General features: G+C 42.0%; 1 protein-coding gene across 21 annotated transcripts in view; it reads right to left on the bottom strand.

Moving 5' to 3' along the window:
* LOC113406698 (neurexin-1) overlaps positions 1-14,637 on the bottom strand; it is a 1,188,348-nt gene that overhangs the window by 601,162 nt on the left and 572,549 nt on the right. For all 21 annotated transcript variants that reach the window (XM_029911749.1, XM_026652587.1, XM_026652589.1 and 18 more), the window contains one exon: positions 2,832-2,954. In XM_029911749.1, the coding sequence (XP_029767609.1) occupies positions 2,832-2,954 (123 nt within the window). The remainder of the gene's footprint in view (positions 1-2,831; positions 2,955-14,637) is intronic.

Here is a 14,637-nt window from a genome sequence, read left to right as displayed (position 1 = left end):
GGGGAGAGGGATTGGAGCAGTCAGGGGACAGGGAGCAGAAGGGTTTAGATGGGTCGGGAGTTCTGGGGGGGGCTGTCAGGGGGTGGGGAGTGGTTGGATGGGGCGTGGGAGTCCCGGGGGTCTGTCTGGGGGTGGGGGTGTGGATAAGGGTTGGGGCAGTCAGGGGACAGGTAGGGGGTAGAGTCCTAGGGGGCAAATTAGGATGGGGGGAGGGTCTCAGGAGGGGGCAATCAGGGAACAAGGAGCAGGGAGGCTTAGGTAGGGGGTGGAGTCCTGGGGGGCAGTTAGGGGCAGGGGTCCCAGGAGGGGGCAGTCAGGGAACAAGGAGCAGGGGGAGGGTTGGGGTTCTGAGCGGGGTGGGGAGTGGAAGGGGCGGGGCTAGGGCAGGACGGGGGCGGGGCTAGGGCAGAACGGGGGCGGGGCTCCTCCCGTCCTCTTTTTTCCGTGCTGAAATATGGTAACCCTATTTCTAGAAGTTATGCTTTAGCCAACCACAAGTTACTGGGCTCAATCCTGGAGTAGCTGGATGGAAGTTAGTGGCCTGTGATATACAGAAGGTCAGACTAGATGATCTAATGGTCCCTTCTGGCCTTAAACTCTATGAATCCTTCCTTCAATGTGGCATAGGAATGGGATGAAAACAATGGAGACACTATTGGGAGAGAGTGGAACTTTTTTTCAAAGAGGAAAGCCAGGGCTCATGAGGAGCTTGAGCCCACATGTAACCTTTAGAATGCTTCCACATGAAAAACCCCTGCCCACTGGGAAATCTGAAGACATGTCCTAAAGATTTTAGAGCTCGGGAACAGCAGCAACTCTGCACGGCAAAACACCTGAGTTTAGGATGTTCAGAGCAGTGCTAATTTGTATTCTGCACCTTTGACTCCCTATTGGAAAAGGGTGACAGTATGCCATTGTAGTAGGTGACCCTTTGGCAGCATGTGCTGGAGTGATCTGTGCTGCAGGAAAGAGAAGAGGCCATGCCACAGCATGGCAGTGCAGGTTCTACATGCAGAAAGCCTAACGCTCATTGAAGTGGGGACAGAGATCCCACAGACTATCAGGCTCAGTGTAAATGGCAGCCCCAACATCTTTCAAGTGTTCTTCAATGCCTTCCCACCGACTGCACAAGGAGACAATGTTAGGAGGATTTCTTCCCTTCACAAAGGGAGACACACTTGTCCCATTATTTTGAAAGAGAAAATTAAATGTTTTCAGATTTTACAACTGTCAGTCAACTTTCAATTGGCAGGATTGAGCCTAATTTCCCTTCAGGGCAATATCTGATGTAGCTCAGTGTAACAGAAATCAGGGTCTGCCTTAAATTTTAAAATAAAATGTTATATCAGCAGCACAGATTTAAATAAATAGTTTTCCATTTAAAATACCAGAATGTGAGGCATTTTGGAGAAATGATAGCCCTGGAAATCTAATCTGTCAAGCAACCGTAGGGCTGGAGCCAAAGCCCACTAAAGTCAATGAAAAGATGCTTATTGACTTTCATGGATCTTTGACCATAACCCTGATATCTAATCGTAATTGGATTTATCCATATTAAATCAGTGTCACAGAAATTTCAAGACCAGAACTTCACAGCCTTAATGGCACATGAACATAGGTTTATTTAGTCATTTTTTCCCCCATTTAATTGTAATCACTTTAACAGAATTTAAGAAACACTATAATTCTAGTATCCTAAAAATCTTTACTGTTGCCTTCAATTAAATGCTGACCTTTTGCTGAAGCCATTCTGAACAGCTGGCAAGAGATTTCAGAGAAAAACAGACCTTCCTGGTAGTTTTGTAATCTAGATGATGTTTAAATTAAAACTTGGCAATTAGGAGAATAGAAAAAAAATATGGGAGTTTTTAGATGTCACTTTTTATTCAGTTCAGAACAGCTTCTTCTACTAAAAAAAAAAAAAAAAAAAGGTCACACAATAAACTCTATGGTCTTAGCTGCCAGATTAAAGAAATGCACAATCATAGTAAAACTCCAGTGCCATTTTTATTCATTTCAAACCAATTAATCCACCCTTTTTTAAGCAACCTCCTTTCTTAGGAGATCATCACAAAATGAATTACATATACTGAGTAAAATTCTGCTCCACCTTCAGTAGACCACCTCTGGTATTGTTTAATTCTAGAGAATGTACTTTTATACTAATGTTCTTTAACAGTATTTTTAGGATGAAAGGTCAAATAAAAGTCCTCTCTAATATCACCTAATGTACCCGGTATTGTTTGTGCTAAAGTGTTTGCAGCACCTTCTAACTTTCACATTTCTTGATGACTATATATTACCATTTTGACACAAAAGATAATATTATGGCCTAATATGTATTTATTTAAGCCGGGTAATGCAAGATTTATTAAAAGTTAGGGGGGAAAATTGTGCCCAACAATTGGAAACATCTGTGAAATTCATTCCAGTGCAAAGGGCCTGGCATTTAATTGCAGTTTAAATTGGATATGATTGGTGCAGAGGGCATTTTGATTATCTTCTATCATTGGATAAATCCCTCAGAACTCCCCTCAGGGCCCTATCAAACATCCACTGAGGTCAGCAGAAAAATTCCAATTGACTTCAGTGTGAGTTGATCTAGCCCTAAAGTGAAGCTAGTGTGAATTGTGATGATTTTCTGGTTGTATCTTGTGATGGTCATTAATTGTTGCACAGCATGCATTTTGGATCCTATCCAATGTCTATTAAAATCAGGAGAAACACTCCCATTAACTTTAATGGGCTTTGAATAAGAGCCTTTATTTCTACAATTTTTGTTATGTTTTGTCTTATTTCCCCCAGTAAGATGAAATATAACTGCACACTACCTGTCATAGCTTGTTGGTCATCCACCATTAACTTTAAACTTTTTCCTCGACGAACCACACGTACCGTGTGCCACTCATTATCATTGAGGTTATAGCCAGCAAAAAGGGTTTCTGGACCTTTGCCTGTAGGATATGCCAAACAGTCATTATGGAATATTTAAATCAGTCAACATGTGAACCTCACAGAGAGAAAGGAGAGAGAGAGAGAGAGAGAGAGAGACTGGCTGGACCAATGTTAAAATTCATTGAAAGTTATAACAAGCAAGAAAACTGGCAAGCAAAGTATATACAAATCTCAAAATATAGTACCAATACATTAGGACACTTTTAGCATTCTTTAATGCTAAAGCAAATATAGTGAACCAGGCTGTCATAAATAGGCACAGTCAATACATGTGGTTTGGTTGTATATTTTGAAGCTCATACATAATGGTAGAGATGTGGGTCTCAATCCTGTACTCAGGTAAATAGACCTTCATGTCAATGGGATTACTGGTGTAAGAAAGAATATTAATCTAAACTGGGTTTACAATAAACATAACCAGCCCATTGGGGAAAGGTGCAGACCAGATCTGTGATTGAAATATTTTTAATCGCATCACTTCCTCTATTTGATTGTAGGTACCATAGCAGTAAGTGAGGCTTGTTTGGATCTTTGGGAAGGTCAGTGTTATTACCCTTACTTTCACTAAATGATTCACTAGCATCCCCTAACAAATGTCTTCACTGTTGTCATTCAACACTTCAACATCCAAAGCGCACCTTTCTTTTTCACACTGGGACACCCATCTTGTAAACTGCTATTTTTGTAAGCAACATTATAGACTGACTTTCATTGAAAAGTTGTAAGAATTATTCAGTTTAAAAAAATCTATGTGCTTTATATATAGACGTGGCATTTGATCTGGGATAACACAGTTGCAACCACTAAAAACCATAAATAATGAATATTAAGGAAAATGCCTCCAAGAATGAAATGACTATGGAAATTGCACAGTAGAATATTATGGTCAGTAAATGGGGAACTTGGATGGGGCAGGGTGAACAAGATCATAGAGTCTGTGGATCTCTTCTGAATTTTCAAATGACCCTGACATAGCAAGAGCAATATTACTATAATAATAAGCATACTTAATTAAAGCAATATTGAGTGACTGAATGCCACAAAAGCAAGGGCAAGTTGGAGAAAGGTTCCTCTCTATCTATGACCCCTAAAATTATCTATATCCATAATCTAACACCATTTTATATTGATGCATACATGGCTAGCATACCAGGGCAGTGTCCTAGCTGTTAAGGAAGGAGTTAGAAAACCACTTATAATGGAAGATCAGGCTAAATAAAGAGGGAGCTCTTTTCTCTAGCCCTGATAGCTGTGCACTCTACAAAAAAGATGTGCTGTGCACTCTACAAAAAGGATATAAATATTTAAATATAAAATGAGTCACTCCAGAAATTATTAATTTCCTGATTAATTATATGACATAAATAACCACTCCCCCCTTCATATAATCCCATCATATTTTATGATTTATATAAATTTTAGGGGCCATTAGATTTCATCCCACAGGAATGCAAAAAGCCCCACAAAGTTTTGTTCTTAGCCACCAGTTTGGAATCACCCTGCTGAGTAGCATGTCATTTGTGGCTGGATAGAAAGCATAAAAAGCTTAGAAACCATGTTAAAAGACTTCGGAGAGTGCTGTCTATCCTCAGAGGCATTTTAACTTCAAGCTTCAGTCATGACCACAGGGATTCCACATAGTCCAAAATCATGGCCACAGGCAAGAACTGCATCTAGTTTTGAAGTTTAAAAAAAGATCACTTCAATTTAAATATGTCTTCTCATAACTGCAGGTGTTCAAAGAAGCAGTTTAGTAACGAGTACATTTAGTGTGTGTGAGCACTGGTTTCCATACAGAAATGTGGGATTTGCAGGTGCATACAAATTTTGTTTGGTTCAGCTATTTGGTTTCCTAATGCTTTAAAGCTTTCAAAGCAGCTCTGGAATTCACTTTCAACCCATTTTTGAAAGAGTCCCTGCTGCTTTGTCTGAGGCTTTAAAAGCTGCACTTTGTTTTCATATTCTTTTCTTAACACAGGCATTTTTTTTCAAATGAAAAGCCATCACCAAACATGGCTGTGGTGATCCTATGCTCGTTGCAATGTGGTTGGCTACAATTTGCAGGCACCCCGGTGTGGCTGCTCAGGCTCCTTGCACACCATCTCCCCTCGCCCACCTATGTGGAGTGTAAGTAGGAAAAAAAGTAAACACTTATTGTAATCAGTAAAGTAGAGAGGGTATTATTCTGACTACACATCGGGAGGGGGGATAGATCTTCACCTTGTATCACGGTTTCTGAAGGCTGATAACTGGTGCTCACTATAGAGGTTATTCTCTATTATTGCTATTACTTGACATTTCCCCATTAGACATATTGGACCAAATTCACCCTGTGTGTTTGCTTACATTTTCTAAAGCTCATCCTGTGATGTGAGGAAAACCTTGGTTTGTAACTGTATGAATCCATTACAGGAATTGTCCTGTGAGAGCACTGGTGCTTCTTCAGCTGTTTAACACAGATTGCTACTACATCTGAATATTGTATCTTCTGCACTTGATGTTTCTATACTCTATTGTTTCCAGATCTGTACAATTGTAAAGCTCAATAAAAGTTAAAAATAACTGGGCAATTGTTATTCTAATACATTACTAACTCATGTAACTTTTACTTTGAATAAATAACAAAAACAGACGAATAGCCAAATTCCATAATTTTGTCATCAATAGTGTGTAACTGAAAACAATGGCTTTGTATTTCATGGAAGCTATATTTGCACATCTGAAGGCAGAATGAATGTGCATGTTCATATATTAGATACAGATATAACACACAATGAATTTTGCTGCCTCACTACACTCTGGCTATTAATTTCCTCTGCTGGGACTGCTTCTGACATTCCAAAAATCTGAGCAGCTTCAAACCACCTTTTTAAGAAAACAACCTGCCAGAGAAATCTGCCCTCCCCTCCCCCATCTCCCTATCTTTCTAATGTGGCATTTCTCCTGCAAAATTATAATGGCCTGGAGTCCCTGGACAGTCAAATATTCAGTCCTCAACCAAGTAACAAGTTCTCTTTAGAAGTGTGACTCTGTAATTTGTATGGCTGCCTGTTTATTGTTTCTCGTTGATTTCCTGTTCAAGCGTGTTCAGTTTGTAAGTATAAAGATGGTTCTTTTAACTCACAGTTAAGTTTTTGGGATCAAAAAGTCAATAGCGTTCTTTCTGACTCACTCAGCACTAATGATAAAAAAAATCTGCAGCTGAGGCTTATTTAATGCTGTGAATGAGGAATGATCAAAAGGGGAATGTAGCGCATGATCTCAGAATTGCATAGAGCTTGCACCAGCAGAAAAAAATAGTAAATATGTATTTGAATCTGTAAAGTAGGAAGGGTATTATTCTGACTACACCTGGGGAGGGGGAGAGATCCTCAGCTGATATAAATGGTCATAACTCCATTCAATGAAACTATGAAAATTTATATCAGTTGAGGATCTGCCCCTTTGAGAAGTGGTTGAGTGAGATTGCATCATTTTTTAATGTGCACTTTTCTAAGCAAAACCTCACCTTAAAAATCGGATATCTAATAGTGAATCAGGACTAAGAATATAAACTTTATATCCAGCATTACAATTAAACATACTCATAGAAGGTTTGAGATATCAGAATTTAAAACCATGACATTGTTATGTATTTTTTTTAAAAAAACATTTTACATAATTCATAGAGATATTTTGAATGTATTTATATATTTTTATTCTCTCCCTCCAAGACCTGTACTGTTTGACTCATAGGGCTGAGGGAATTTGCTGTACAGGTGGAGGAGTAAAAAAATTATTATTATTCTAGGTTGTTTTTTTCTTAGTCTCTAAAATATTTTTCAAACAATTAATCTAATACATGTAGCATATGTGAAATCCATGATGTTGCAGAGTGGTGTATACCAGCACTTATTTGGATGACATGCATAGCTCATTCATAGCTCTGCCTCTTGTGAAAGTAATGCAGCCACTCCATCCTTTATATCTAGACAGAGAGTGAGCAGTCTATAGATTTTTTTTACACAAACTATGAAGTGTATTGTAGCAGCGAGAGTCTGTGTTTTTAAAAAAATTAATTTACCTGCCCAGTAGTGATTAGATGAAAACAACATTCAAATACTCTACTTTCCTGTGTACTAATATAAAACCTTTTGCATTAAAGTCTTATCTCTGGACTACATCATTGAAAACAAAAATGTCTTCAACCACAACATTCAGATTTTACAAGATGTAAATTAAATTATCAATGTTGTTGCAGTATAAATCTGTAAAGGCCCTTTCCTACACCCCTTACTCACCTGAGCTGCCCTAATACTGACTTCAAAAAGAGGGACAAATCCTGACTCAGGGAAACCCCTCACTGACATTAATGGAATATTGACTTCAGTAAGTGCTGAATAAAATGAGCCCAAACTTCAGTATTTCATTCTGAATTATTAAAGCCAGATGGTGGCTGTCCAATGAGTGCAAGCTAAACCTTAATTAACAAATTATCCTCTCTTGAGAAGGGACCACCTCCCTGCAGTATTTTCAGCTGTGACAAGAACCAACATAATGAAGGTCACTGATACTTCCTCCTCCCTCCTCGTTCCTTTAAGCTGTTACAACATCTGAAGTTCACCCACATGGTCCAGGTTTGGTGCTGTGGGAGGAGGTTGAGACTGAGCAGACTGGGGACAGGACAGAGGCAGGGATGAGTGCACATAATCACTTCTCTGTTCCTGTGGACATTACTTGAGAAATAAAATACAGCCTGTGGTGATATTATCTATTCTTCATAATTCTACTTGGGGTTTTGGGCCAGCCATGGCAGGGGGCAGTCCTGGCAGAGATTTCCTCCCACAGGAGGGATGAGCTACATCACTGCTATCAGTGGAATTGTTTTTCTGATGGTTGCCATATTTTCAGACCCACCACCATTTTCCACAGCTAAGTGGCTTCATTTATGACAGGGGTGCACAAACAGAAAAGTAACCCAAAAAAACAGTGTTAATTTAACTTTAGAACTGAGGCCAGAGGGAGGCAACACTAATGGAATTTCCCTGCCAATTTATCAAAGTGATCTGTCTGTCTCACAGACCCCTTTTTGTGCTGGATCCAAAGAGGACAAAAATCTGTTACAGCTCCAGCTAGGGAGTCTTGCCTCTTTAACTCATGTGGTAGCAGCTTGTGCTTTTAGCTCTGGTTCTAGGGTCCAAATTATATTATTTTTAACTTGTTCAAATTTCTGTTGATTTATATTTTAATTAGTATTTCTATGGATGGCACCCCTCATCAGATTACAAAAGGCCCAAGAGCATAGTTTTCAAAACTTTCCATGGACTGACGCTATTCTGCTACCACTCTATCCTCATCTTCTACTAGTCCCACAGTACTCACTTTTCTGTTCTTCTCCTGGGGTTCCTTTCTGCGCTCTCTCTAGATTCTGCTCAGTTTATTTGTCCTGCATAATGTACCCAGAATTCCTACCTCTGAGCCACTAATACTGCAAGTCAATAATATATTAAAGCTTTCCTTTTCAGGGACAAAGATAGACAATAACCTGCACAGATGTATGTTGAAGAAGCTCCTGTAGAGCTGGCAAAATTTTTCACATCAATACTTTTTTCACCAAAAAAATGCAGATTTGGGTCAATCAAAACAATTAGCAAATTCTGGTAGATGTTGTTGAACTGTTTCAACAACAAAAAAAGAAGAAAAAATCAGAACTATCGATATGGTCCATTTTGGCATTATCAAAACAAAACATTTTGACTTTTCATTTTGGAAAGACATTTTGGAATTGCAATCAATTTTATTTAAAAAAATCAAAACATTTAAATAAACCCTGAAAATGAAACAAAACTCTTAATCTGACCTGCTTCCCCCCATTCCTTTGGTTTTCTGGGGGAAAAAATCTGAAATGTGTCATTTTGGGTCAACTCAGAATGATTTTTTCCCTCTCCCAATTTTTCAGCTCAGCCAGTGAACTGAAAAATTGGTTATTCACACAACTCTAAACTCCTGTTCCCTTAGCTGGAATCTAATCTGAACTATGCTATAGTTGGCTTTGTTTCATACTTTTGCAGTTTTAAGTAACTGCTAGATTTCAGGGTACTAATACTGAATAAAAAGGGCCAAATTAACAAATATAGGGGCATGGTGGCTTGCACAAATTTGCTCCTGTACTCATTGTGTATATAGAATATGCATTTACATGTATAAAACAGGTAATTGTTTCCATTTTAATCTCTTTGCACAGGAAAATGCAGGTATTTTGCATACAAAGTACATGTGCGCAAATTTTGCAATTGCAATTTTCCATTAAAAAAACACATTTGAAAGCTAAGTTCAAAACTGTCTAAGTTGAGTGCCTAAAGTTACCTCCCTATTAAGCAGGGCCGGCTCTAGGCACCAGCAAAGCAAGCAGGTGCTTGGGGCGGCACATTTGCAGGGGCGGCAAGGATCCATCATGGGAGCTGAGAACCAACAGAGGGCCCTGGGAGCTGTAGTTCCTTGGTTAGCTCCTTGCCTATAGAGCCAGCCCTGGAGCAGGGAAAGAACTATGTTTTCCAGCATTCCCGTGGCAGTGATCAACAGGAAAGGGAGGGGGAGGGAGTGAGGTAGCCGAGACCTCATGCTGCAGCTTGTTGTGAATGGAGAGCTGGCTGCTAGAACGGGGTGGCACTGTGAACAGGGGAACAAGTATGCCCAAGGAGTAGAAGGCTTTGTCCCAGATATCGCCTTCAGAAGACATCCCCAGACTGGATTAGGGATAGTGGTGTGACCTCACTTTGCAGCCCCCAAAGAAAGAATTGGGTGGACTAAATGGACAATGCACCTCTCTATCTGAAGCCTAGCAAGGGAGGTACGTGGATCCCACTAGAATTTAAAATGAAAAGTAAGGGAGGGGAGGCTCTACTAGAGGACCTGGGCAGCTTTAGATACAGTACCAGGCACGCAGGAGGATTTCCACCTCTGAGCCATGGAAGCAGAAATTGACTTTTCCTTTCCAGATTTAGCTAATATTCAGAAAGAGAATCTAGCACCTGCCTTCCATATTTGAACACCCTCAAAATTCAGGAGTGCTCAAGCTCAATTTGGGCAGCTGTTACGTCATTTCTCCCAAATCAAATATACTGATCCACTGTAACTTGCTGTAGAAAAAGTAGGATAAAATTGAGCAAGAAATGCTTCCCAGTGGTTATTAGAACTGGAATTGCTATTTTCAACAGCCATTGTCATTTTTTTTTTAGTCTTATTTGTTTAAAAGGAAGACAGTGATATTGCATTGGCAAATTCCCCATAGAAACAAAGAGTGGAACAAAAGAATAATAAAGGCACCTCAACTTTTCCTAATTTATGTAGGACAGTCTTATAATATGCAACCAGATATCCCTCAATCACACAAGCAAAAAATTGTTCCACTTTACTGCAGTTCTGTAACCATATGGGAATCAATCCTGTCTGTGTTCTGTGCACATCCAAAATTCCTGCTGAATGACCCGCCCTGGGAGCAAGTTACCAGTGACCCAGGGCTGGAGTGGCAGGAGGGTGCAGTTGGAGGGGGGGGAGAGCCCAGTGCTGGAGCGGCAGGGGGGTGCGGGTGGGGGCAGAGCTGGGGCAGCAGCGGGTGCGGGTGGGGAGCCCAGGGTTGGGGTGGGGGGCAGCCACAAATTTTTTTGCTTGGGGCGGCAAAAAACCTAGAGCCGGCCCTGCTATTAAGGCACCTAAACATGGGGACTGTAATCCTCTAGTAACTTCATCATGACCTATAGATGCTCAGAGCCTCTGATAAGTCATTCATTTAGATGCCTAAATTGGGATTTGATTGTCTAACATTAGACCGTGTTTGAAAATTCTGACCTTAGCCCACAGGCCACAGTGTTTCACTTCTTAGAGGTCTGGACACAGCTTCACAATCACTCCCACAATTATTGGCTTGTTTTCTTCCCAGATCTCAATCCTGCTACACAAGCCAAGGTAAAGGGTGTTTAAATAAACTATTTGAAGGAAAGAGAATAATTTGTTAAAACAAATTGATTCACTTAGCCTCAAACAACTAGCTTTTAGTTTCGCACCAAAACAAACTCCTAAAAATGAAAGTCTAGTTTTCTAAGGATAAGAGGAAAAACTGCTTGTAGCGAGGCGGTGGGATACCCCACTGCCCCGCTGAGGGCCGAACCTCCCCTAACACCAACGTGGGCGAAGCCACCGGGTCCGGCGCCCGCCCCTCAGAGGTCACGGCGCTGACCCAGAAGTATAAAAGCCCGCCTGCAGAGCTCAGTGGAGAACAAGCCGGCGGAGAGAGCAGACATCTGTGGCCGAGCTCCCGCTTGGGAGACAGCAGCAGGCCGCAACCGGCCTGCTGACTCACCAGGCCAGCCGAGCCTACCCATCGCCCATTACCCCGAGGAGGACTGGCCGAGCCTGCCCCTTTCCAGCTACCCCGAGGAGGAGCCGAGCCTGTCCCTTTCCCGCTATCCCGAGGAGGAGCCGAACCTACCTTTCGCTACCTACTCGGAGGAACCGATGCTGGTGGAGACCACCGAGGATACTAGTATGGCCCAGGTACCCTACGAGGGGGAGTGTGGAAGTAGCCTGGGGGCAGCCGACCCCAGTCTGGCTGCAGCACGGCCAGAACCTATGTCAGTGTGTTGCGGCCAGGATCCCCACTGACAGCAGTGAGTTTCCGCTGCTGCTAGGGCCCCGGGCTGGGATGCAGTGGAGTGGGAGGGCCTGCATCCCCCCTGCCACCCACTCCTTGGGTGGCAGACTCCCCCTTTTCCCTGGCCTAGAGAGGCTGGGACCTCTTACCCCTTGACTCAGACCCTGCTTAAGGCCTGGCTTCTTGACTATTTGATTGCTGCCCCGCCCTGACCTAGGGCCTGGGCTGCTACAAACCCATTGACTTTGCCCTGCTTAAGGGGCTGGGTTCCTGAACTATTGGCTCAGCCCCTGCTTGAGGGCCTGAGCTCCAGACGGCGTGGTTGCTGCCCCGCCCTGATTGAGGGCCTGGGGCTTTTCCTGAACTATTGGCTCAGCCCCTGCTTAAGGGCCTGAGCCCCTAACCGTGTGTTTGCTGTCCCACACTACCGCTGGACCAGGACTGACGGCGGACCAGAGTGAGGCGGTGGGTTACCCCACAGCCCCGCTGAGGGCCGAACGTCGGCCGAGACTTCTACACTGCTGTTTCCTGCTAAAATTAAATCACCCACAACGAAACACATACCAAATGCCAAACCAGACTTGTTAGGAATATTCAATAACATATGCATAGATGGAACCTGAAATCTTATTTATGTGGAAAGTGAAATGGATACTCGTGCGGCTACCATGCCAGCTGACTTGGGCTCGCGAGGCTTGGGCTAATGGACTGTTTAACTGCGGTGTAGATGTTTGGGCTCAGGATGCAGCTCAAGCTCTGGGACCCTCCCAGAGCCCAGGCTTCAGCCTGAGCCTGAATGTTTACTCTGCGGTTAAAAAGCCCCTTAGCCCGAGCCCCATGAGCCCAAGTCAGCTGGCATGGGCCAGCTACTGGTGTCTAGCTGCAGTGTAGACATGCCCATAGATGATAGGCGTGGAGAAGCCTGAACTCTCATTGCCCATGGTGTAACTGTTTGGTGCAGAAAGGACTTCAATCTTCAGAGCTGCCAATTCAGAACCGTGGATAATAATAAAGAGGTTAAATTTAGTGTTTTTTCTGGTGTACCCATTAAAATTCACTCATTAATCATGTAAACTTTCATTACTGGACAACTACAATTTAACAAGATACCAAATTAACAAGTGTTTTTGGCAATTTAAGTCCAGTATTTTAGGTTTGGGGTGCTTCTGTTGTTTTTTAAAACAAGGAAAGACCTCCTGGAGTAACTCCCAGGTTAGACGGTAAAGGAGATTAGAGCTGTTAACCTACTATGTTGTGCTAACATCGTTCAACAGCCTTAATCATTCCAATTGCATAGCAATCTCCTGCTTCTTTCACAGGCTCTCATTATTCTGAGATTGGTGTACAGCCTCCTCCCTCTTTCTAGTAATCAGTCCATCTCTCTCAAATACACACACATATACATCTGGAGAAGAGTCCAACAGGGATATCTATTACAATTCAGAGTGGACATTCTATTGGTTTCCTTTAAATGTACTTTCTACTGATTTGGTATCTTGTTAAATTGTAGTTGTCCAGTAAGGAAAGTTTACATGATTAGTGAGTGAATTTTAAAGGGTACACCAGAAAAAATCCACATTTTCATATACAAATAGGGTAATTGTGCACTTGTCTATGCATATGCATGTATAATTATCTGATCTGAGAGCACAAAATCAGATTTTGCAGGAGCAATGGATCCACACACATTTGTGGGGCACTCAATGGAAATTATAGCTATATTTTATTTATACATATGTGTGTGTGTGTGCTATTTTTTTATTGTTTTATAAAGTGATTCACAAAAATACCTGTCCAATCCTGACCTCTCTCCCTTTTTCTTCCAATCCTGTATCAGTCTCTTTCACTCTCCACAACATATCCTCTAGGATTTCTCATTGCCAATTTAAACTTAACATGGCCAGAATAGAATGCCTCATCATTCTTCGTCACAGCACAGGACAACTGCACCTCTATTCTCCTTCAATGGTCCAGCAAGGGCACCCACCCTAAGCTCCCGACTCCACAGTCATCAGCTCTCTTGGATGGAGACCCACATCTCTCTCCCTCGTGACTGGGGTATTTCCAGATTGCATAGCTCTCTCCTATACTGTGACCTCCGCAGCAAACTCAGGCTGTGTCAGCCAGCCTGCTTTACTTTTCTCCTCAGAGACCGCAAACAGCATAATTGCCACTGTAAAACTACCACACAGCTCCTTCCAAGCAAGCACTTTTTTAAGGTAAAAGCATTACAGAGAAAACATTAAAAACAGTAAAAGACCCCCACACATGCTAACAAACAGCTTTTCAAACCCTACACAGAAGTTTTCCTTTGGTTGTAAGTTCACAATAGCTGTTAGCTCAAAATAAGCACACAGACTGGGCCAAGTTCTTCCAACCCTTCCCAGGAAAGTTTGGGGCCTCCCTTGGATAAAAGAGTCTGCCTATTTGTTGGATCATTAAGAAGGCTCTGAGTCAGTTTAAACTCAGGCTATGCATCCAAAAAATCCTTTCTTGATCTGTTGGTCCCTAGACAATCCAGTTTGAACTAGTATCAGGGAGGCTCTCTCAAAGTGGTGATAGCTCTCTAGAGGTGTTATTACTTGAGTGAGTTTGCCTAACCACCTCCCCACTGCTGTTCTTAGTTCCTAGAGGGCTGTGGTCCTTCCCCATAGAATTACATACAATCCCTGGCCCACAATGATACATAAATTAAACCTTATGAATTAAGTTTAATTCAATAAAGTTTGTTCAGGATATTGCAGGTAATTGCCACACCTCCTCTCCACTTCTCCCATTCTCTGTCACTGTTGAACCCTCCATCGTCCTCCCAGTCACACAGACCTGCAACCTAGGGGTTATCTTTGACTTCCTGTCTGACTAACAGCCAACCTTGATGCTTGGATAGGATTTTCATTTCTCTCTCTTTTCTCTTTTTCTTTCCTTTGTATTTATTTCTTAATTTCTATGTCTGCTTTCTTTCTTTCTTTTTTTTTTTGGTCTGTTGTCTCTCACCTCTCTGAGCATGCTGTCTCTTTTCCATTTATCACTCTCTTATATTCTTGTTCTCTCTC

This window comes from Terrapene carolina, unplaced genomic scaffold (genome assembly GCF_002925995.2).
Source record: "Terrapene carolina triunguis isolate 2854851 unplaced genomic scaffold, T_m_triunguis-2.0 Scaffold122, whole genome shotgun sequence".
In the NCBI taxonomy this organism is placed as follows: Eukaryota; Metazoa; Chordata; order Testudines; family Emydidae; genus Terrapene; species Terrapene triunguis.
Note: the sequence above shows the minus strand (reverse complement) of the source record. Positions and strands in the feature narration are given on the sequence as shown.